Genomic DNA, 22,708 nt, shown 5'->3' with positions numbered 1-22,708 from the left:
AGTATTATAAATTCAGGAACAACCAAGAAGTTCTACTTGGCTAATTGTTCTTCTCTTAAGGCTCCTGGGGGAGCTTTACCTTTCTTTGCTCAGTAGAAACAAGGCTCAAGCTTTCATAACTTCTCTGCTGGGCTCTCTGGTGAAGTTGGGTCAGAGAACATGGCTGAGGCTGAAGGACCATGCCAGCCCTGTCCAAGCCCACATTCCATGTCTGTCTAGTTTTCACAGTCATCTTATCAGTGGAGAGAGCAGCCAGTCCTGAGGGAGTGGCCAAAGTAAAGAACAGGTGAGAGAGTTCAATGTGAGAGACACAATAGGTTGTCCTCACCCAGCTAGTCTAATATGTGGAGGCTGCCAATTAGTTATAAAGGACACAGTAGTTGACCACAACTGCAGAGTAGACAATTCACTTGGAAAGAACTGATTACATTTTCTTAGGAGAGACTAGAGTAGCCTTCTGGCTCTTCCTGATACTCTAACTGATTTAGTCCATGGTACCTGTTTATAAGTAATATCTCAAATATATTCTTGCAATTTGAACATTGCCTCAGAAATAACTGTTGATGTCCTATCTTCCAGCACCTCAGAGGAAACTGAAGCTGAAGGTCATGTTGTTAGGAACCTCATCTGAAAAGTAGATCTTTTGTGTACAATAGATTTTTCTACTGTGCACGTTAGACTATATACTAGAGTCTTGTAACTCTAGTAACTGCTCTTCATGATGTCTATTGTTCATTGTTTGGTAGGAGTCAGTGATTTTCATCAGTTCTTATGTAAGAACTCTGTAGCTCCTTACTAGTTATGCAATTGTCAAACTCAGGAGGAAAAGTGAGGGTTCTTGACTTTATTAATGAAAAGGATCATTGCTGTGGCTTGGATGTTTTTGTCCCCTCTAAAAATTCATATGAAATTAATCTTCCAGCATTGGGAGGCGTTAGCTCAGTGGGGCTCCTCACTCACATGTGGATTAAGCTGCTATGTGAAAGGATGCAGGAGTGGGTTCGTTCTTTTGCCCTTCTGCTACAGAAGGACACAGTGTTCACCTCTCATGCCTCCTACTATGACAGAATACATTTCTCTCTTACCTCCTGACCTGTGAGGACAGAGTAGGAAATCCCATATCAGATGCTAGCAGCTTACCTTGGCCTTCTCAAAACCCCAAACTGTGAGAAAATAAATTTCTGTGAATTAGAAAATACCCAGTCTATGGTATTGTGTTACAATAGCATAGAACAGATTAAGGCAGTAATATTTCTTTTACATAATCAGGACTGTCATAAGTGGAAGGAAGCCTAATTGAACAAATTTTACTAAAAGAGTATTATAAGATTATTAGTTACCTCTTGATGTGACAAAAGGAAACCCAACACTTGATATCTTAGGACAACAATAATATTTCTTATAATCCCATGGGTTGGCTGGGCTCAGCTGGGCACTTATTTCATGACATTTTGGTATTAGCTTGTGCTGGCACATGCTAAGCGGCTTTGTTCACATGAATGGAGCCTCAGCAGGACATGATGGAATAGCTAGAGGCTGGCTGGACTGCCTTCCTTCCACTTACCATTAGGAAGTCTAAACTAAATGCCTTTACTTAATACTGAATCCCAAGAGGGTAAATCTAAAAGCTGCCAAATGTTTTAAGGCCTAAGACTAGAATTGGTGTAGTGTCATTTCTAGTCCATTTTTTGGTTATAGAAAGTTAGAAGGGCTGGGCATGGTGACACACTCCTTTGATCCCAGCACTCAGGAGACAAAGGCAGGAGGATCTCTGTGAGTTCAAGGCCAGTTTGGTCTACATAGAGAGTTCCAGGCCAGCTGGGACTACAGGGAGACCCTGTCTCAAAAAGACCAAGAAAAAAAGAAAATTGGGAGGTCCCAGGTAGATGAGCTAGCAGGTAGAAAAGCCAGGGAGAAACAAATGCAGGCTGAGAATCCCTAATCCAAAACCACAAATTAAAATACCTCAAATTATGAAACTTTTTGCATACTGACAAGATGCTCAAAGTGTTTGGGATTTTGGACAGCTTCATATTTTGATGCTTAACTATTGTTTATTTCTTAAGATTTGAGAGACATGTGAAGGTTTAAGTATGGGAGGCTACACATTCATGATAACAGAAGACAGATCCCCTACAAAATAAAAAGATACTTCAGGGAACAGGGAGCATGGAGGAAGACAAGAATATACTCTTAAGGCTACTAAGTAGTTTAGTAACTTGTCCAATAAGTCCTTCCCTGCCCCATAACCATAATATTGACATGATCAAGAAATTCAGATACTTTGAACCAGTTAAGAATGGTGAAGAGGTACCAGTCTAGAAAAACATCTAAGAACCAGAACTTGAGTACTCAATGCTCAGATCTGGGGAAGGGAGGAAGGATAAAGATACCCTTCCAAGCTTCCAGCTAGGACAAATGGATAAAATGTGTTGACAGAAACCATGGTAGCGAATGCAGAGGTGGGATTTCAGTTTTGATGTTTTCGTTTCAGGTGCATAGACTACTGAGGGGGAAATGTTTAGCTAATGTTTGAATATATCAGTCTGAGCCTCAGGTATGAGGCTGGGGCTTGGAGATTGGGCTATTTCCATTATTATCATGCAAGACATTAATGGAATTGGCAATTTATCAGCAGAGACATTCCTGTTAAGGGCAGCTGAAAACAGCAAACTATCTTCTTGAATTTATGTTAAAGGGAAGTTCTTTGTCCTGTCCCTTGCAATACATTAAAATTCAGATGGTTTCAGGGCAGGGAAGGACTCACCAGACAAGTTAATAAATTACTTAGTAGCCTTAAGAGTATATTCTAGTCTTCCTACAAGGACCACTAGCTCCATGCTCCCTGGTCTTTGACATACGTTTTTATTTTGTAGGGGGTCTGTGTTCCGTTATCAGGAATCTGTAGCCTCCCATACTTAATCCTTCATGTCCATCATATCTTGAGAAATAAGCAGCAGAGGATGCTTAGTAAAATGGAAGCCCTGCTTTTCTTGCCTGCCGTAGGGAACACCTGTCTTTCCTATCCCCTTACCACCAGGTCAGTGTCTTGCTCCAGCTCATGAGCTTTGGAGTTGGCACAGTTCAAATTTACATATCAGCAAACTTAAAAATTACTGCATGTAATGGATTTTGGGGATCATTCATAAATAATTGAATCCAAGAATGTTAAATTTTTGAATGCCAAGACCTACTATATATTAATATTTCATGGAGTTCCATAAAGAGCATTATAAATTCCAACTTTTGTGCCTCTTATCTGAAATTTCCTGATCTATAATACTGGCACCTGTTGTTCTAATGTTCCTTTCTCCTCTAGAATAAATTATAGGCACGTCCTTGTGAGAAGCTAAACTTTTAAGATCTTTTTTTAATTGAATTTTTGTGGCTTCCATACAATATATTTTGATCATATTTAGATCCCCTCCCCTATCTGCACCTCCTCTTACTACTCCCCATCCAATTTAGTGTATTCTATTATATGGATAAGGCCTATAGAGTCTAATTTGTGTCCCCCAAATGTCCTTCAGTGTTGGTTCGTCCCTGGGTAACCTACCAAGAATCACATTCTTAAAAGAGACTGACTCTCCCTCTCCCAGTAGCCATAAGTTGCCAATAGCTCTTCAGGTTTGGCTGGAATTTCTTACCCACTTCCCCACATCAATGTTGGGATTTTTTTTCCACTTTGAACTTGCAAAGTTATCATTGCTATGAGTTCATATGAGTAACTGACCACATGTCTAGAAAACTATTTCCTTGTAGTCATCCACCACCTGGGGCTCTTTCTTGCTACTCTTTTGTAATGATTCCTGAGCCTTGGGAGGTAGAAGTTTGATGGAGGTGCCCTATTCAGGGATAAGCACTGCTTCCAACTTTTTAAAAAAATTCCTTTGTTGGTTTTATTATTTTTATTTTATGTGTATGCATGTATTGCCTGCATGTAGGTAAGTACACCCGTGTTGTGCAGTGCCCGCGAGGACAGAAGAGGCTGTCGGATCCCCTGGAACTGGAGTTACGGACAGTTGTTAAATGCCATGTGGGTGCTGGGATTCGAACCCGGGTCTTCTGCAAGAACAACCAGTGTTCTTAACCACTGAGCCGTCTCTCCAGCCCCTCCTTTGTTGGTTAACCATCTCTGATGGTTTATAGATTCTTTTTTTAATTTTTAAATCCATGCCCACTCCCTCCCCTCCAACATTCCCCCCTCTGAAGAGATAACCCTAAAATCTTTTAAGGGTTAGATACAAGCTCCCAAATAGTTTTGACATTTTTGGCCTTGGAACAGAGTATGTTGCTAACAGGCCAAAGACATATTGGCTTTTAACCAAGCAACTAGCTACATTCTTTGGGGTTTTTTACCCCAATTGCCTAGCCAATTCCTACCTCCTATTCTTATCATGCCATCCTCTGAAGGAGTTACCCAGATTGCCAATAGGGAATAGGGACGCAGACTGCTCTGGCTTCTTCCATGCTGAATAAGGATGCAGATGCAGGCAATCGGAGTATCCCTTCAGTGGGTCTATCTAAAAGACTCCCAAATTGCATAAGTCTTGTCTCTAAGGGGAAAAGAAAGCCCTTGAATCATGAATAGGAGATGTGAAGAAGTAAAGTTAAAAGTAGCAAAATATAAAACATTCTTCTTTACGTTTCATGGAGCTACAGAGAGTTGAACTGTGATGTTATGCATTTTAATTTTTCATTTTAAAATTTCTTTTTATGTGTATGAGTGTTTTGCCTGCATATGTGTAAGTGTGCAGGAGACAAGATTGAGCCTAGAGTGAATGTCTTAATGACAGCCATACAGCAGGCCCAAGGCAACAGCCTGACTGCTGGAGCCACAAGGAACTCCTTGTGACATTTGCTCCCATTGGCAGATCATGAGACTGATGCCTGGAGCTTGGCACTCCCTAATCACCACCCTTGAGATCCCAAATTGCAACACTTAGACAGCCTGGGTCACGTGGTTCCCAGGAAACCAGGCCTTATAAGGAAACCAGAACCTAAGTAACCTGAAACCCATTATGCTAATGAGGTGTCTGGCTCACCCATGTCATGATAGGACACAGACCTGCCAAAGATCTAAGTTGTAACTTCTTGATTGGACCCCACCCCTGTATAAACTTGTGCCCTTCTACAATAAACCGGATCTGCATCAACGAACCTGGTCTCCTGTGTCTGAATGCGGCTCTGCTGACACAGCCTCCTCACCAGCCCTGGGGTCCGAGAGCGACAATTGGAGGCAGCCCACAGCGAGCAGAAGAGCTGCCTCAGCGCAGCAACAAGTGAAAGAGCGACCACAGTTTGTGGCCGCAGCGAGGAGCGAAGGGCAGTGCCAATGTGATCAGGGGCGGCGCCCAGAAGGCGAGGCTCCTGCAATTGCAGGTGGTGCCCGTGTGAGCGGCGGAGGGGCGCCTAGAGACAGCATCCAGCACCAGAAGAGTGGAGGGGCGGCTGCAGCTGGCGACAGCTGCATAAGTGCACTAAGTAGTGCCTGAGTGGCCAGAAGAGATATTGAATCCCCTGGAACTAGAGTTATAGATGGTTGTTAGCAGCCCTGTGAGTGCTGAGAACCAAATGTGGATCCTCTGCAAGACAGTGGTCTTAACCACTGAGCCATCTCTCCAGGCCCAATTTTTCATTTTTAAATAGCAAAATAATATATACTTGTTGCCAGAAATAAAATATTCAGCAGCACATTGATTAAAAATGAAAACTTTCATTTACCTCATCCTTTAATCTCATTATCTAATTATTATTATTATTATTTGTCATGACAAGCTTATTTGAATTTTTTTTTTTTTTGGTCTTTTTGAGACAGGGTCTCCCTGTCATCCCAGCTGGCCTGGAACTGGCTATGTGGTCTCGGCTGGACTTAAACTCTCAGAGATCCGCCTGCCTCTGCCTCACAAGTAAATATACGTAAATATATAAAGATGTTTAATCTGAGACAGGATCTTTTGGTGTAACCCAAGTTGGCCTTTAACTCTCAATCCTTCTGCCTTGGCCTCCCACATGCTATGATTACATGTGTGTACCTCTGCACTTGGCTATGAGGGATTTCTTAAAAAGTTAATTGCCATCATAGAATACATATTGTGCTTATTCGGTTAAAAACATCCTTAGAGTGTCTAGGAAGGTGATTCAGTGGGTAACATTGCTTGCTCTACAAAGACAAGGACTTAAGTTTGAATCTCCAGCAACCATGTAGAAAGCCAGGCATAGTTTCTTGTGCCTGCTGATGCCAACATTATGGGGGACAGAGAAGCAGATCCTGAGAGCTTGTGGGCTTGCCAGCCTAGCCCAAAAGGTGAGCTTTGGGTTCAGAGAGATCCTGTCTAAAGTCAGTAAGGTGGGAATAAGGGAAAGATACTCCACATCCTACTGGGCCTCTGAATAGCACACATGGATGTATGTACCTGCATATCCCACATGTGTGAAATACCTCCCAACACACAGACACACACACAGACACACACAAGAACAAAAGATAAAATCTTTAAAAACCCTTAACTATGTCACTGTTAGTTCAAAATCTCCAGTGTTTTATAGAAAGTATGTATTCTAATTTATTTAGATACCTTCCCATTTTGTTCTGTAATAAATGTGATAGGATATTGAGTGGGAGTTTCCCCAAACTCCTACTGTGGCTGGAAGCTAGGAACAGAAGTACCAAGTATGAGAGTCCTGTGTTTGAGTGTGTCCCCCAGCTGTGAGAACTACCCTTTTCCTGTGGGGCTTATTGAAAAGTATGAGAATTGTTTACCCTCTCACCTCCAGGCTTTGTACAAAGATACCTGAGAAGTTGGGACATTTTTAAAAATATTTTTTTATTATTTTTATTTTATGTGTATGAGTATATTGCCTATATATATGTAAGTGCACCTGTGGACATTAGAAGAGGGTGACAGATCCCTTGGAACTGGAATTATGGACAATTGTCAGCCACCACATGGGTGATAGTAAGTGAACCCAGATCCTCTGCAAGAGAAGCCAGTGCTTTTAGCCACTGAGCCATCTATCCAGCCTCAAGAAGTTGGGAAATTTTAAGGCATAGAAGAATGCAGTGTTTCTGAGAAATTGCTTCCTCCTTTTCTAAAAATGGAGAAGTACACCAGGCGTGGTGGCACACGCCTTTAATCCCAGCAATCCGGAGGCAGAGGCAGGCAGATCTCTGTGAGTTCAAGGCCAGCTGGGGCTACAGGGAGACCCTGTCTCAAAAATACCCCCCCCCAAAAAATGGAGAAGTACTTGTGGACTCTAAAAGACTCTAGGAACAAGAATCTAGCACTTTATTGGATATTTGCTTAGATCCTGGACTTACTGACTTACCCATTGATGAATAAGAATAAAGGAAATAGAGGAGAGCTGTCTCAGTGGGGGGATTCAGTTGAGCTGGTAGGTCAGTATTTCTCAGTTCCTGTCAAGACTTCTGGTTGCTGGCCTGAGCCAAGTGGCCCTGAGTGGATTTGGATGAAATTGGGTAGCAGTTGAGAAGCATGGTGTATAGTAGAGTGTATATTTAGAGGGATGCAGTATAAATTCTGCCATCCCAGGGTAAGTTACAAGAGATAGCCAAGTGACTGCTTTTCCCTAGATTATCTGTTGTTGTATAGAGCCACAATAAGACCTAGAGCTTAATTTAGAAGGTGATCAATCAGTGTGAATAATGTTTTAAAGTTATACACTATTTCTTTTAAAAATAATAAAACATTGGACCTGGAGAGATGGCAGAGTGGTTAGGAGCACTGGCTGCTCTTGCAGATGACCTGGGTTCGATTCCCAGCACTCACATGGTGGCTAAAAACCATCCACTTCCAGGGGATTCGATGCCCTCTTCTGACCTCCGTGGGCATTGCATGACATGGGTACACTTACATACATGCAGGCAATATACTCATACACATCAGATAAAAATAATAGATAAAACATTTTAAAAATGGTAAATGAAGAATCGTGTAGTCAATCCAAAGAAGTCATGTGAATAATGTGTTAAGAAATTTGAGCTATTATATCCAGTCACATTAAAACCAACTTTTGCCAAATGGCAACCAACATACCTGTGTCCTTTCTTATACATGGAGATCAGTATTCCTGTGTTTCTAGTTGTGGTCTTCACATCCTCCATACGGCTACCTGGGAACTCATGTTTAAATGGCCTTTTTCATAAATATTTTTTTTGAAAATTTCATATGAGCACATTTTGATCATATCCACCCTTCCCCCACCAACTCCTGTGCCCCCCATACCTGACTTCTCAAATTCGTATTCTCTTACATTATTCTTCCATTATTATGATTGTATATATAACTTACTGAGTCCAGTTAGTGTTGTCCATATGTACGTGGGTATTGAGCTGAACACTGGGACGTGAGCAGCCTACCAGGGGGCTTGTCCTGAAGAAAACCAACTCCCTCCTTCAGTAAGCCATCTCCTGCCTATAGGTCCTCAACTAGGGGTGGGTCCTTTTGAGCCCTTCTTCTGCGCATGCTGAGGTCTTGACTGGTGTGGTCTTCAGCAAGACTTGTGTAGGCACCCATGGCATTGAGAGTTCATGGGTACACCATTCCTATCATATCTGAAAGATACTGTTTTGCCACAGTCCTCCCAGTTCTCTGGCTCTTACAGTATTTCAACCCTCTCTTACTGGGTATTCCCTGAGCCTTGGATGTAAGTTTGTGTAATAGACTGTTTGAGGATGAACACTCCACAGTCACTCATTCTCTGCACTTTGACCAGTTATGGTTCTCTGTAATAACCTTTCCACTGCAAAAAAATGCTTCTTTGAAGAGGGGTGGGAACTTTACTAATGTATAGGTATGAGGATCAGTATTTGAAGGCAGTTTGACATTCTATCACTTTAACAAAATGGTCATATTAGATTCTCCTGTAGGGTTTAATTAGTTAAGCTGAAGCTTTTATTCAGACCATCTCAAAAGAAACTTGCTTTCTTTTCTAATTGGTTATAGCATACCCTCACGCAAATTTCTCTGTAAATGTGGAACAGTTTTTATCATTCTGCCACAGGAAAACTGTATTATGATTGTATTATGATACAGTAGAAATAAGTATTACAGCAATTTTTAAGAAATTTTAAGGATTTGTGGGCAGCACTAAAAAATTATAAGGACTGTTAAATAGAGACATTTAAGAGCTATTTGAGAAAGAGTATATAGAAATGAAATAAAATGCTTTGTGTTTTATTTGAGTGTTTTCTGGTTATATTTCACTAAATGTTTGATTGGTTGTAAAGGTTTATAGCAGTTGTAAATTGATGATGTAATAACTGCAAATTGCTTAAGAGTTTCTAAACTAAAAACAGAAAATAGTGGTATCTTTAGTAACTTTAAAATAAGAAGCTTGAAATTTTATGTATTTTCACATCTTGGATCTTACATTTTTGTCCTCTTTATGAATTTCTTTTTAAAATTTTGCTTTATTCATGTTTTTCTGAATTGCTAGAAAGTACCAGAATCATCTCCTCCAATCACACTAAGTGACATAGATATGGGTACTGTGAAGACTCATACACAGAGCAACTGCATTCCCATAGAGGAACTTGGTGAGGCTTCTAAACAGAAAATCATCATTAACACAACAGCAAATACAGAGGAGACAGTGCGCTGTTCTGAGAGTCCTTCAAATGTCCCAAGCACGTCATTCCCTGAGAAGTCTCAAGGATCCCATCCTGAGTGCAGCTCTGACCCCTCCAGTCCTGACACTCTGCTCACTGACACAAATGATTCACTTCTTGGAGGCTAAGAGGAAAACAAGGTCAAGAGGACAGTCTGCATGTATGGGGCAAACTGCTACAGGTAAAATGGGATGGCAGGTACCATAGAAGTCCATTATTTCAATCACGTTACTGTAGAGATCTGTGCTATGGTGTATTAAAACCTAGTAAAACCCATTGCCTTAAAGTTAAGTGCTGCACTGTGTTTCTACTGGGTTTCACTTTCCCAGTGTGCATTCTGGCAAATGCTGCCAGAAGCTCTTAAGATACAATGGGGAATTAAATGTTTTATGTATAGACATATTGACTAGTGAAGGGTCTGAAATACTTGGGAATCTAGACTTAAACATTGAATCACCCACACTTAAATACCTGCTTTTTTAGTATCCTCGTTTTAAAGAGGTGCATTCAAAAATAATGTACACAGTCTATTAAGATAATTTTGGATTGTGTTTAGACATGGTATATTTATATATTTTATTTATATATTTCCTTCACATTTTTCTATGAAAATAGAAAATTTTCTACATTGAAAGTTAAAGTATTCCAATACTGATCTTAGTTTCAGACCATGGTGTGATCTGAAATGTTTATAGTAGTGTGGACATTGTCATGCAGTCCTGTGTCCATTGTTATTCATCCAAGCTTATGAACTGGATCTTTATAGTGCATTCTAGTACAATGCCTTTTGTGTATACAGTGTACTTACATTATACATTCTGTTCTCTACACATTCTAATTATTCCTCTTTAAAATATATTGTCATGAGGTATTGTGGTGCACACCTTTAATCCAGGCAGAGGCAAGCTGATCTTTCTGAATTCAAGGCCAGCCTGGTCTACATAGTGAGTTCTGGGCCAGCTGGGGCTACAGGGAGATTTTTATATATATGTATGGAGACTTTGTCTCAAAAAGACTATCTATCTATCTATCTGTCTGTCTGTCTGTCTGTCTGTCTGTCTGTCTATCTATCTATCTATCTATCTATATCAATCATCATCTATCTAGAATCATATATATATTTATATATAGTCACTTTAGAACTTGACTGTATTTTTCAGTCTTAACACTTTTGATTTTTAAATTTGTACACAACTTTGCCTGTGAAATGTATGTAGCCTAAGAAGATAATATAAAAACCTACAGCAAATTATAAACCACTTATTACTTTCAACTTTGAAAACTTCATTTTGTGCTTGTGTTAGCTAAGGTAGCCATAAGAAAATAGCACATATTGGCTTACTTTAATGACAGAAATTTATCTCCTCTTCATACTAGTTGCTGGAAAAGCTGGATCCCAGTTTCTGACTTTGCCTGAGGCCACTCTTCTTGTCTTGAAGGTGGCTGTCTCTGTGCATCTTCACATGGCCTCTTTAGTGTGCAGCATCTTCCTGGTCTCTCTTCCTCACCTTTGGAAGACACCAGTCATGTGTGAGGACCCCAACACTATGACCTCATTCCACCATAACTCTCTCTTTCATCACCTTGTCTCCAAATACAGGATACTGGCGATTAGCACTTCCATCATAGAAAATTTGAGGGGGACACAGTTCAATGAATAGCGGTATTCAGTGCTGTCATTTCCTTTTGTGAACAAGTGACTAAATATTTATCAAGATTATGTTCATTTTACTCATTCATATTTTATAGTGATGCTAGTTTTTACTGAATTTTTTTGTATTTCATACAGAACATCTCAAATACTCTTAATTATCTTTATACCCCTGTCCCACCGGCACCCTCCCATGGCCTGCCTACTGGAGCTCATCTACTGTGTCATCCCTGTTAAGGCCCATTGTGTCAAGTCCATGTCCCTAGACATTCCCCAGTGCAAGTCCATCCACTGAGGTCTAGTCAGCCTATCTAGAGTCCTTCGTTGCCAGTATTTCTTCAGATAATATTGTGGGCTGCTGTCATTTTCCCAGTTCTATCCCGGGTTTTTGTCTTCGTGGGACTTGTGTATGCTGACACCATTGCCATAGAATCATATGAGCAGGTTCCCAGGAGCTTGAAGGACTCTGTTTCCTGCACTTCCTCCCTGGCTCTTACAATCTTTCTGCCCCCTCTTCCACAGTGGTGTCCCTGAGCCTTGGGTGGGTAAAGTTTAATAAAGAAGTCCTGTCCAAGCACCAGCATTCAGCAGACTCTGATTTCTATGCTTTGGCCATTTGTGACCTTTTGTGTTCCTGGCCCTCCACTACATGAGGGAGCTTCATTAATGAGAACTGAGAGATTCATTAGTGTCCTCTTCTTTACCTTGTTCTATGTTCCATGAGCCTTAGATGTAGAAGTTGCATTGTAGGTATGTCAATTAGGCCTGGGAAATTCATAAACTATGGCCCCGTGTGACCAGTTGTGTTATTTGGTAATAGTCTCCAACTGGTGCAAAATGAGCTTCTTTGATAAGTGGTGACTGGGATATTTGTAAAAATAAGGATACATATTTTTCACATAGTAGTACATCATACTAGTCTAGTGATGTGACAGTCTTGGGTTTTTCTGTAAGATCTATGACCACTCCAGCCATGTGTATTGGACTATGTTTACAGTATCTGACTTGAGTTTCCTCTCATTGAATGGGCTTTTAGTCCAGTTAGGTAGCTGTTGATTGTCTCCCAGATAAAAGTGACATTACTCTATCAAAGTTGTATGTTGTGCTGGCCTTTGATGTGGTTATTTGATCTTGAAGCTGGTGTTGGACCATCGATTGGTGTTTTCCCTTTTCATTTTCATCATGCTCTCCAAAGCTATGAGAGCTAACCTTCAGGGGAAGTGGTTTCAGGTCAGATGCAGCTCTATTTCTCCAAATCTTGTGTCCAAAGTATGTTCTGTCTGGAGCAGTAGGGTCTTACCTTCAAGTTCTGGGAGGCCATCAAGGCCTGTGACATATTATAGTAAAAACACTAAACATACAGAATAAATAGTACTGAAAGCTGCAGAAGAAATACAAGTGACATATAAAGGAAAACCCATGAGAATTACAGTTGACTTTTCAGTGCAAACTATGAAAGCCAGAAGAGCCTGGACCAAAGTATTCCCAGTTCTAAATCACCATAGATGCCAACCCAGAATACTTTACCCAGCAAAAATGTCTACTACAGTTGAAGGGGAAAGAAAAATCTTCCACAACAGGAATAGGCTGAAAGAATACTTGTCCACAAAACCAGCCCTTCAACAAATACTTGAAGCAATACAAAAAATGTAGAAAGGAACAACTATATCCAAGGGGTAACAGAGAGAAACTAAATGAAGGTATAATTGCATAAACACAAAGTTAAATGAATGCAAACAGTATCAAAATGAAGGCAACCAATGTATGTCTTTCAATAGTAACTTTAAATATCAATGGGCTGAACTCCACAGTCAAAACACACAGGCTGATTGAATGAATTAAGAAACAAAACCCATCCTTTTGTTGTCTGCAGGAAGCCCATCTCACCTTCAAGGGCAAGCACTACCTTGAGGTGAAGGGATGGAAAAGAATATTCCAAGCAAATGGCACTAAGGAACAAACAGGGGCAGCAGTTCTAATAGCTGACAAAATAGACTTCAAACTAAAACTAATCAGACATAATAAAGAAGATCACTTCATTCTGAGCAAAGAAACAATTGACCAAGAAGATATTACAATCATGAACATATAGGCACCAAACTCCGGTGCACCCAGCTTCATAAAAACAGCACTACAGGACTTTAAGATGCATTAACCCCAACTCAGTAATACTAGGGGACTTCAGTACCCTACTGTCTCCATTAGACAACTGGAGACAGTGGACAGCCTTGCCTGGTTCCTGATTTTAATGGTTCCTCATTTGGCCAACTGAACAAAGAATAAACAGATATCTGAATTAAATGATACTATACATTAAATGGACCTAACAGACATCTACCAAATATTCTACCCAAGCACCAAAGAATACACTTTCTATTCAGCACCCAATGGAACTTTCTTAAGAATTGACCACATACTGGGGCACAAAACAAACCTCAACAAATACAAAACAACTGAAATAATTCCATGCATTCTATCAGACCACAATGCAATAAAGCTTAAAATCAATGGTGGAAGAAGCCCTAGTAACTACAGGAACCCATAGAGATTAAACAACACATTCCTGAATTATGAGTGGGTTAAAGAGTAAATTAAGAAAGAGAAGTATTCCTGGACTTCAATGAAAAAGACAATACAACACAACAAAACTTCTGGGACACTTAAGCAGTCCTAAGAGGGAAGTTTATAGCTCTAGGTGCCTACATTAAAAAATAAGAAAGCACAAATAAGTGACTCAAGACTGGAAAGGCAAGAATAAATGAAACCTAAACCCAGCAGAAGAGAAGAAATAACAAAAATCAGAGCAGAAATTAGTGAAATAGAAATAAAGTAATGCAAAGAATCAATGAATCTAAGAGCTGGATCTTTGAAAAGATAAACAAGATAGAGAGACCCTTAGCCCAGTTTACCAAAAGAAGGAAAGAGCAAACCGAAATCAACAAAATCAGAGATGAAAGGAGAAATATCATAACAGACACTCAGAAGATGCAGAACATTATAAGGGAATGCTTTAAAACCCTATACTCTATTAAAATTGAAAAAACTAAGCAAAATGGATGGCTATTTAAAATCATTGGGACTATCAAAGCTAAACCAAGAAGTGATGAACAGTTTAAACAGACCTATAACATATAAGGAAATTGAAACAGTAATGAAAAACTTTTAGATTAAATTTTTTTTAAAAAAGCCCAGGCCCAGATGGATTTACAGCAGAATTCTACCAGACATTTGAAGACTTCCAACTAATACTATTTATATTATTCAAAAAGATAGAAACAGAGAACCTCCAAATTCCTTTTATGAAGCTGGCATCATTCTAATACCAAAACCAGGTAAAGACACAACCAAAAAAGAAAACTATAGGGCCATATCCTTAATGAACATAGATGCAAAAATTCTCAGCAAAATACTTGCAAATTGCATACAGACCCACATGAAAAAAGATCATCCATAATAATCAAGTAGGCTTTATTCCAGAGATGCAGGGATAGTTCAATATTTGCAAGTTAATTAATGTCATAAATCATATGAATGGACTCAAAGACAAAAATTCTGTCATCATCTCAACATATGCAAAAAATACCTTTGACAAGATTCAACATGAATTTATGTTAAAAATCCTTGAGGAAATTGGACTTCAGGGAACATACCTCAACATAATTAAAGCTATATACAACAAACCCACAACCAACATCATTCTAAATGGAGAAAACCTGAAAGCATTCCCATTAAAATCAGGAAACAGGCAAGGCTGTCCTCTGTCTCCACTTCTTTTCTATATAGTGCTTGAAACTCTTGGTAGAGCAATAATGCAAGAGAAGGAAATTATAATTACTAATTGGAAAAGAAGAGGTCAATTGTCTCTTTTTGCAGATGATATGATACTGTACCTAATAGATCCTGAAAATTCCACCAGAAAACTCCTAGAACTTAACACTTTCAGTAAAGTTGCAGATTGCAAAATTAATTGACAAAAATCAGGAGCCTTTCTATATACCAATAAGAAGCAATTGGATAAAGAGTACAGGGAAACACTCCCAGTCACATAGCCTCAAAAATGAATAGACTAGACTAGACTAGACTAGACTAGAATAGAATAGAATAGAATACTAAGAATAGAATACTAAGCATAGAATATTTAGAATAGAAAATAGAATGGAACAGAAATTAGAATAGAATAGAAATTAGAATAGAATTAGAATAATAAATAATTAAATAAAATAATAAAATAAATCTCTTGGAATAAATCTGACCAAAGATCTCTACAGTGAAATTTTAAATCTTTAGAGAAAGTGAGGAAGACAGGAGAAGATGGAAGGACTGCCTATGTTCATGGATTCGAAGAGTTAATATTGCAAAAATGACCAAACCATCTTAACAAAAGCAGTATGTGTATTCAATGAAATCCCAATTGAAATCTCCAGGACATACTTCACAGAATTAGGAGAAAAAAAATCCTCAAATTCATATGGAAGCTAAAGCAATCCTGAGCACAAAGAGTAATGCGGGGGGGATTACTATACCAGATCTCAAACTATTCTATAGAGCTATAGTCATGAAAACAGCATGGTACTGGCACAAAAATAGACACATAGATCAATGGAACATAATTGAAAACCCAAACCTGAGTACATGCAGTTTCAGTCACCTGATATTCGACAAAGATGCAAAGAACACGTAATGGAGGAAAGATAGCATCTTCAACAAATGGTGCTGGCAAAACTGGATCTCCACCTGTAGAAGAATTAAACTAGATCCTTATCTTTCACCTTGCACAAAAGTCAACTCCAAATGGATCAAAGACCTCAATGTGATGCTTGAAACTGTTAAAAGAAAACATTGACAGTAACCTACAAGATATAGTTGTAGGAAAGGACTTTCTAAATCGAACATCAGTTGCTCTAGAATTAAGGTCAACAAGTGGGACCTCATTAATCTAAAAAGCTTCTGTACAGCAAAAGAAATAAGAAAGTGAAGAGAAAACCCACAGAGTGGGGAAAAATCTTCACCAGTGACACATATGACAGGCTTAACATCTAGAATACATACAGAACTCAAAAAACAATCAAGAAAGCAAGTAACCCAATTAAAAGATGGGCTAAGGATCTGAAGAGAGTTCTCAAGATGTTTCTTAGTCATATTTATTTCTTCTTTTGAGAACTCTTCAGATCTTTAGCCCATCTTTTAATTGGGTTACTTGCTTTCTTGATTCTTAGTTTTTTGAGTTCTCAAAAGAAGAAATCAAGATGAATAAGAAACACCTTTAAAGTGTTCAACACCATTAGTAATTAGGGAAATGCAACTTAAAACCACCTTAAGATTTCATCTTACCCCAGTCAGACTGGCTAAGATTAAGGGAACAAATGATACCAAATGCTGGTGAGGATGTGGAGAAAGGGGATTGGAATGCCCATTCACTGCTGGTGGGATTGCAAACTCATACAACCCCTATGGAAAGCAATGTGGAGAACTCTTAAAAATCTAAAAGTCAACATATCATATTTCCTGGTTATACCACTCCTTGCATATACACAAAGGATTCATCCTATTGCAGAGATACTTGTACTACAAAGTTTGTTACTTCTCTTTTAAAAAAAAAATCCACCCGCCCTGTGCTCAGGGATGATCATGGAAGAGGGGATGTAAAGATTGCAAGAGCCAGGGAGGAGGTGCATGACCATATGGAAATAGTCCTACAGGTGCCTGGGATCATTCTCATACAAACCTATAGCAATGGTGTCAGCATGCACAAGACCTATGCAAACTTAAGCAGACAAAAACCCAGCACAGAACTGTGGAAATGAACACCAGGCCCCAATCTTATCAAAGAATTATTGGTAACTGATTACTGCTAAGTGAGGAAGAGCTTATGTTCTTAAAGGGAGGGAGTCTAGATAGGCTGACTAAATCCCAGTGAATGAACTTGCACTGAGGGCCATCTCTTGACACTAACTTTACATTATATGCCTTATCACAAATGACAGAATGTATGAACTGGAGTAGGGAGGCTATGAGAGAGTGCCAAAGGGAAAGAGGGTATAAAAATGATTTTCTGTATGATAGACGCAAAAATTTAATAAAAATATTTTTATTTTTATGTGTATAATGTATTGCCTGTATGTGTGCAAGTTCACCCATATTGTGCAATCTCCCAGTGGTCAGAAGAGGGCATTGGATCCCCTGGAACTGAAGTTATAGATGGTTGTTAGTTGCCTGGTAGGTGCTGGTATTTGAACCTGGGTCCTCTGCAAGAGAAGCCAGTCCTCTTAACCACTGAGCCATCTCTCCAGCCCCATTGTCTTGCTGTCTCATGTTTCTTGTGTTTCTGTGTTAGGATTATTTTATCTCTTTGTTGGATATCTCTTCCAGTTTTGAGGATCTTATTGAGTAACCTACCTTTGAAGGCTTAATTCTAATACCATTTAGAGAAGAGAAAACAGATTGCTGTAACAGCAACAGCATAAGACCATAGGTAGAGATATACACTTAAATCAGACAGAAAAATACACTTAAACCTGGCTAAAACCCACTCATCCATCACCAATGACCATAAAACAGAAAATGACAAAATGACTATAGAATATGCTATGGGGTGAAAACTGCCTTAGAGTACGTGTGATAAGTGAATGAGGTAAAAGGGGAGCAGGATGGGGGAAGTACAGGAGCAGCAAGGTCAAATAAGAAGGTAAAAGGTGGAGTGGGGAAGAATGTTATGGAGGGAAAGAAAAAAGCTGCCAAAAAGAAACATGTTTACCAATGAAAAAGTTCGAAAACAAAGTTAGACAAATGTAAGGAGAATTAAAAAAATATTAGAGTATTATTTTCAACAAGGGATAGTTGGTGATTGATTCAGCATGAGAACTTTATCTGCAGCCTTCTGAATACCCTGAGCCTGGCTTGGGAGTGAAAACTAATGGATGTCAGAGGCTGATTCCGCCCCAGGCTTCAGGACCCTCCCCAGGAGGTCTCCCAGTGACCATTTGCTTCTCAGTGCAGACATCTACTGACCCAACCCCCATGTTAGGGCTGTGAGATTCATGTGCCGTCTAGAGTAAGCTGTCCCACCTCAAATGGGGGAGCCCTTCAGTCCTCCCAGCACTCCCACTCCTGTAAACCTTACTGAGTTGTCCTCACAGTCCCCCAATGACTGGGGCTGCTCCTTACCTGTCCTGAGTACGTGCTGACAGGGGTGCTGAAGCAGGATGCTGCAAATTCCGTTTCTAGCCTGATTAGAATGAGGCCTTGTCTCAAAAAAAATTACTATATGACCCAGAAATTCTGCTATTAGTTCTGTACTCAAAAGCACATAGATTTACACAAGCACTTGGCACAGGCCTGTAATTCCAGCAATTGGGAAGTAGAGGAAGGAGGTTTAGGAGTTCAAGGTCAGCTATGGCAACATAGTAAGTTCAAGGCCAGCCTAGATTATACCAGACCCTGACAGACAGACACACACACGCACATAACACACACAGGAAGACAAGCACTGTATAACTATTCATACCACTTTTCATAATAACCGAAAACAGAAACACTGATGCCGAGCAAGGATGAATGTGTAAAATACAATGTGAATATTGTTCAGTCACAGAAATGGAGGAGGAAGAACTAAAACACTACAGTATTTGAGGGTGATTTTCAAAGTAACAGAGAGAGAGAGAGAGAGAGATAGATAGATTGCCAAAAGTGTCAATAAAATTAGATGAATATGTGAAAGGGAATAAAAACCAAACTCTGGTTTAAAAAGAAATACAGTAAAGTAAATGCACTGCTGTAAGAGTAAAAGGAACAGGAGTCAAAGGGAATAAGAAAGGGTGGGACAGAAGAGGGGGGGAAGTGAGAGAGTGGGAGGGAGGGTCAGGGAGAGGCAGAGGAAAAAAATGATGTACAAGTACAGCTTCCTTTTAGGTCCTCCAAAGTTGGAAACTGTGATTCCATACCTGGAGGGGAAGAAGGTCATCTGTACTTGTGGACTCCTCTCTTTCCTGTGGTTTATGCTGTTGCTGAGTCAATATTGACAGATGTCCCAAGTCCACCAGATTATTTCCCTTTGATATCTTTGAGACAGCCCATTCTCCTGCTCGTTCTTCTCTTGTAATCCCTCCAAGAATGGAAAGGGCAGACAGTGAAAGGGGAACAAACCAAAAAACAAATGGCCCAATTAAAAAGTGAGAGAATGACTTGATTATACATTTCTATAAAAAATATACACAAATATCTCAAAAGCATATGAAAATATGGTCAGCATCACTTATTCAGAAAATGCAAATTGAAACCACAATGAGGTATCACCTAGCAAAGTAGAAAGGATATGGATAAATTAGAACCACTGTGTACCCTTGGGGGGAACATTTGTCCATCTATGCTATAAATACTCCTGTATAAGGACAGAAACAATAAAAACCTGAAAATAGCAAATGTCACTTAGGTTTTGAAAATCTGGAACTCTAATATCTGCTAATGGATGTGGAAGTTGATACAGTGGAAATTGGAATGTATTTTCAAACCTCATATCCTGTGACTACTTCTATTTTCTCAGGAAACTGCATGTCTGTGTGCTCTTTCAGCAGCAATTATAAACCAGTAGCTGAAATTTACATAAGTAAAATGGATGAACTAACAGCTTTATAAAACGGAATAGCATCAGTAGTGAAAATGCACTGCTGCAGTGGTGTAATCATACACACTGAAAGTCAGACCCCAAGTACTTACTGTTATTTACATAGAAGTTTAAAAACACTGAACTTTTGCTTTATATCACTTCTGAAAGTATGATCCAGAGACCTGTGGAAGCCCTTCAGGCAGTTTAAAAAATCTGCCAGTTTGAATTTTTTTTGGGTGGGGGGACTTTTTGAGACAGGGTCTCCCTGTAGCCCCAGCTGTCCTGGAACTCACTGTGTAGACCAGGCTGGCTTTGAATTTACAGAGATCCACCTGACTCTGCCTCCCAAGTGCTGGGATTAAAGACATGTGCCACCATGCCCGATTTACTAGGGAACCTCCTATTCTTTTATCTTTATATTATCTTATTTTAATAATAGTGTGGAATCTCCTATTCCACTTTTTCTGCCATCTTACAGCATGCAGTCGAGTTCCCCAGAGATCACACGGCATTATTATTGTGAAAGATCAAACTCAGAAACAGGGAGAAAGCCGGATGCCTTCTCTTAAGCAGACATTACATCGCTGCTCATTTCTTTCGTTGGAGCCTTAGAGCTATTTTTTTGTTTTGTTTTGTTTTAATTAATTAATTTATTTTTACACCCACTTCCCAGATAGCACCCTCCCATAGCCTCCCTCCCCCCACTAGAGCCCTTATACTCTGATATCCCTGCTACTGTCTGCTGTCTTGTCGGCACCCCAGCCATGCCCACTACTTGCCCTTCTGGTGAATCTAGTCAGCCTATCTAGAGGTCTTTGTTTTAGGAGGGTCAGCTGTTCCTCATCTAGCGGTAATCAGTTGTCTATATTCATTTGGATAAGGTTGGGGTCTGCTGTTCATTTTCCCAGTTCTATGCTGGGTTACTATCTGGGAATCCCTTTGGCCACCCTGGCCAACAACTCAAAAGAAGGTATCGCCTGTCTGGCGTTGTTGTTTGTTATATAGTCTTTAGCTATACATATGGAGTCTTATGAAATAATATTGGTCCCTTTAATCTTTGGTTATACTTTCCTTATGGGTGTTTAAGGCCATACAGTTGGTCCAGATAAACTGAGTAAGAGCCAGTAAGCAGGTAAGATCGCCTGCCCTCAAGCCTGATGAGTAAAATCCTTAGGATCCACATGCTGCAAGGCGAAAACCAACTCCTACAAGTTGTTCTCTGACTTCTACATGTGCACCATAACATGCATGTAAGCACACACAAATGTGCATGCACACACAAATAAATGTAGAAATGAATTTTAAAAGAGATGCTAAGAGATCACCATGTTTGTGATGATATATAAAAAAGTATATTACTGTTATTTTAAGTAAGTAAATATACTTTTCTGATTTCTCATTTTAAATATCTAATAAACCACACAAAAGGTCTCTCAAACTTCAAATTTTTTTTATTGGGCTTTTGTGGCATTTGTTTCCTGTTCAGGGATATTCAGATGTATGTTTCTTGGTTTCCTCCAATAGCCCTACAAACCCATCATTTCCTATTACTTTTTCTTCTGACAGTATGTTTGTCACCTTCATAGGAAGAATCCTGTCCATTTTCAACACTTCGGCCACCCTGGTGATAGTGATTATGGAGATGTTCAAGTCACAGATGAAACTGTGACTGATGACCAACCTGAGTGTCCCTATGGGGCATCTTGCTACAAGTAACCAACTGAGCCATATAGCTGCATTCGTCTCCCCACACTCTAGTTGAGCTAGGAGAAACTGCGTGACTTGAACAATTTCATGTCTCACACCTATAATGTAACTTTGATTAAATTTACGTAGATCACAGATTTTCTTTTTGTTAACAGGTGAGACTATGTTTCTTTCAGATAATTCCAGGTTGTTTCTAATCTTACAAATAACCTAAAATTTTTCTATATTTCTGTCTAAAATACAATCAGATATTTTTGTTGTTGGTGGTGGTCTTTTTGAGGCAGGATCTCTCTGTATCCACACCTGGCCTGGATTTACCATGGAGATCTGCCTGCCTCTGCCTCCCGAGCACTGGGATTAAAGGCATGCGCCACCATGCCTGGCTATAATCAGATAATTTAAAAGGTATCCCAACACATATGCTGTTAAAACTCTTACATGTGATATATAAATCCATTTGTGATGTTATCCTGTCCCTGCTTTATCAGCCTCCACTAATCCACCCCTCTGGCAACATCCAAAGCTCAATCATAGCAGAAGAGCCCCAGTGCCTTCCCACTATACTTCACAGCCCTCTGTCCTCTGCTGTATTGTGTAACCTGTATCAGGATCATTCTTTTTTTTTTTTTACCTTTTACAAAAACTTTATTGAGAATTTCATACATGCATATAAGGTATTTTGATCAAATCTGTGCCCACTCCCTCCCCTCCAACATTCCCCCCTCTGAAGAGGTAACCCTAAAATCTTTTAAGGATTAGATACATGCTCCCAAATACTTTTGACATTTTTGGCCTTTGGCACAGAGTATGTTGCTAAGAGGCCCAAGGACATTATGAGCTTTAGCCAAGAAACTAGCTACATTTATTTGGGGTCTTTTTACCTTAACTGCCTAGCCAATTCCTACCTCCTATTCTTATCACACCATCCTCTGAAGGGGTTACCCAAATTGCCAATAGAAAATAGGGATGCAGACCACTCTGGCTTCTTCCATGTTGAACAGGGATGCAGGATGAGGCAATTGGGGTACCCCTTCAGTGGATCTATCTAAAACACTCCCAAATTGCATAACTCTTGTCTCTAAGGGGAAAAGAAAGTCCTTGAATCATGAATAGGAGA

At 39.6% G+C, this 22,708-nt stretch overlaps 1 protein-coding gene across 1 annotated transcript in view; it reads left to right on the top strand.

Moving 5' to 3' along the window:
- Aplf (aprataxin and PNKP like factor) overlaps positions 1 to 22,708 on the top strand; it is a 127,293-nt gene that overhangs the window by 62,342 nt on the left and 42,243 nt on the right. Inside the window, 1 exon segment of the mRNA XM_029553528.1 lies at positions 9,460 to 9,812. Within this exon segment, the coding sequence (XP_029409388.1) occupies positions 9,460 to 9,812 (353 nt within the window).

Source organism: Nannospalax galili, unplaced genomic scaffold (assembly GCF_000622305.1).
Source record: "Nannospalax galili isolate Female #2095 unplaced genomic scaffold, S.galili_v1.0 scaffold204, whole genome shotgun sequence".
NCBI lineage: Eukaryota > Metazoa > Chordata > Mammalia > Rodentia > Spalacidae > Nannospalax > Nannospalax galili.
This window is presented reverse-complemented; position numbering and strand designations above follow the sequence as displayed.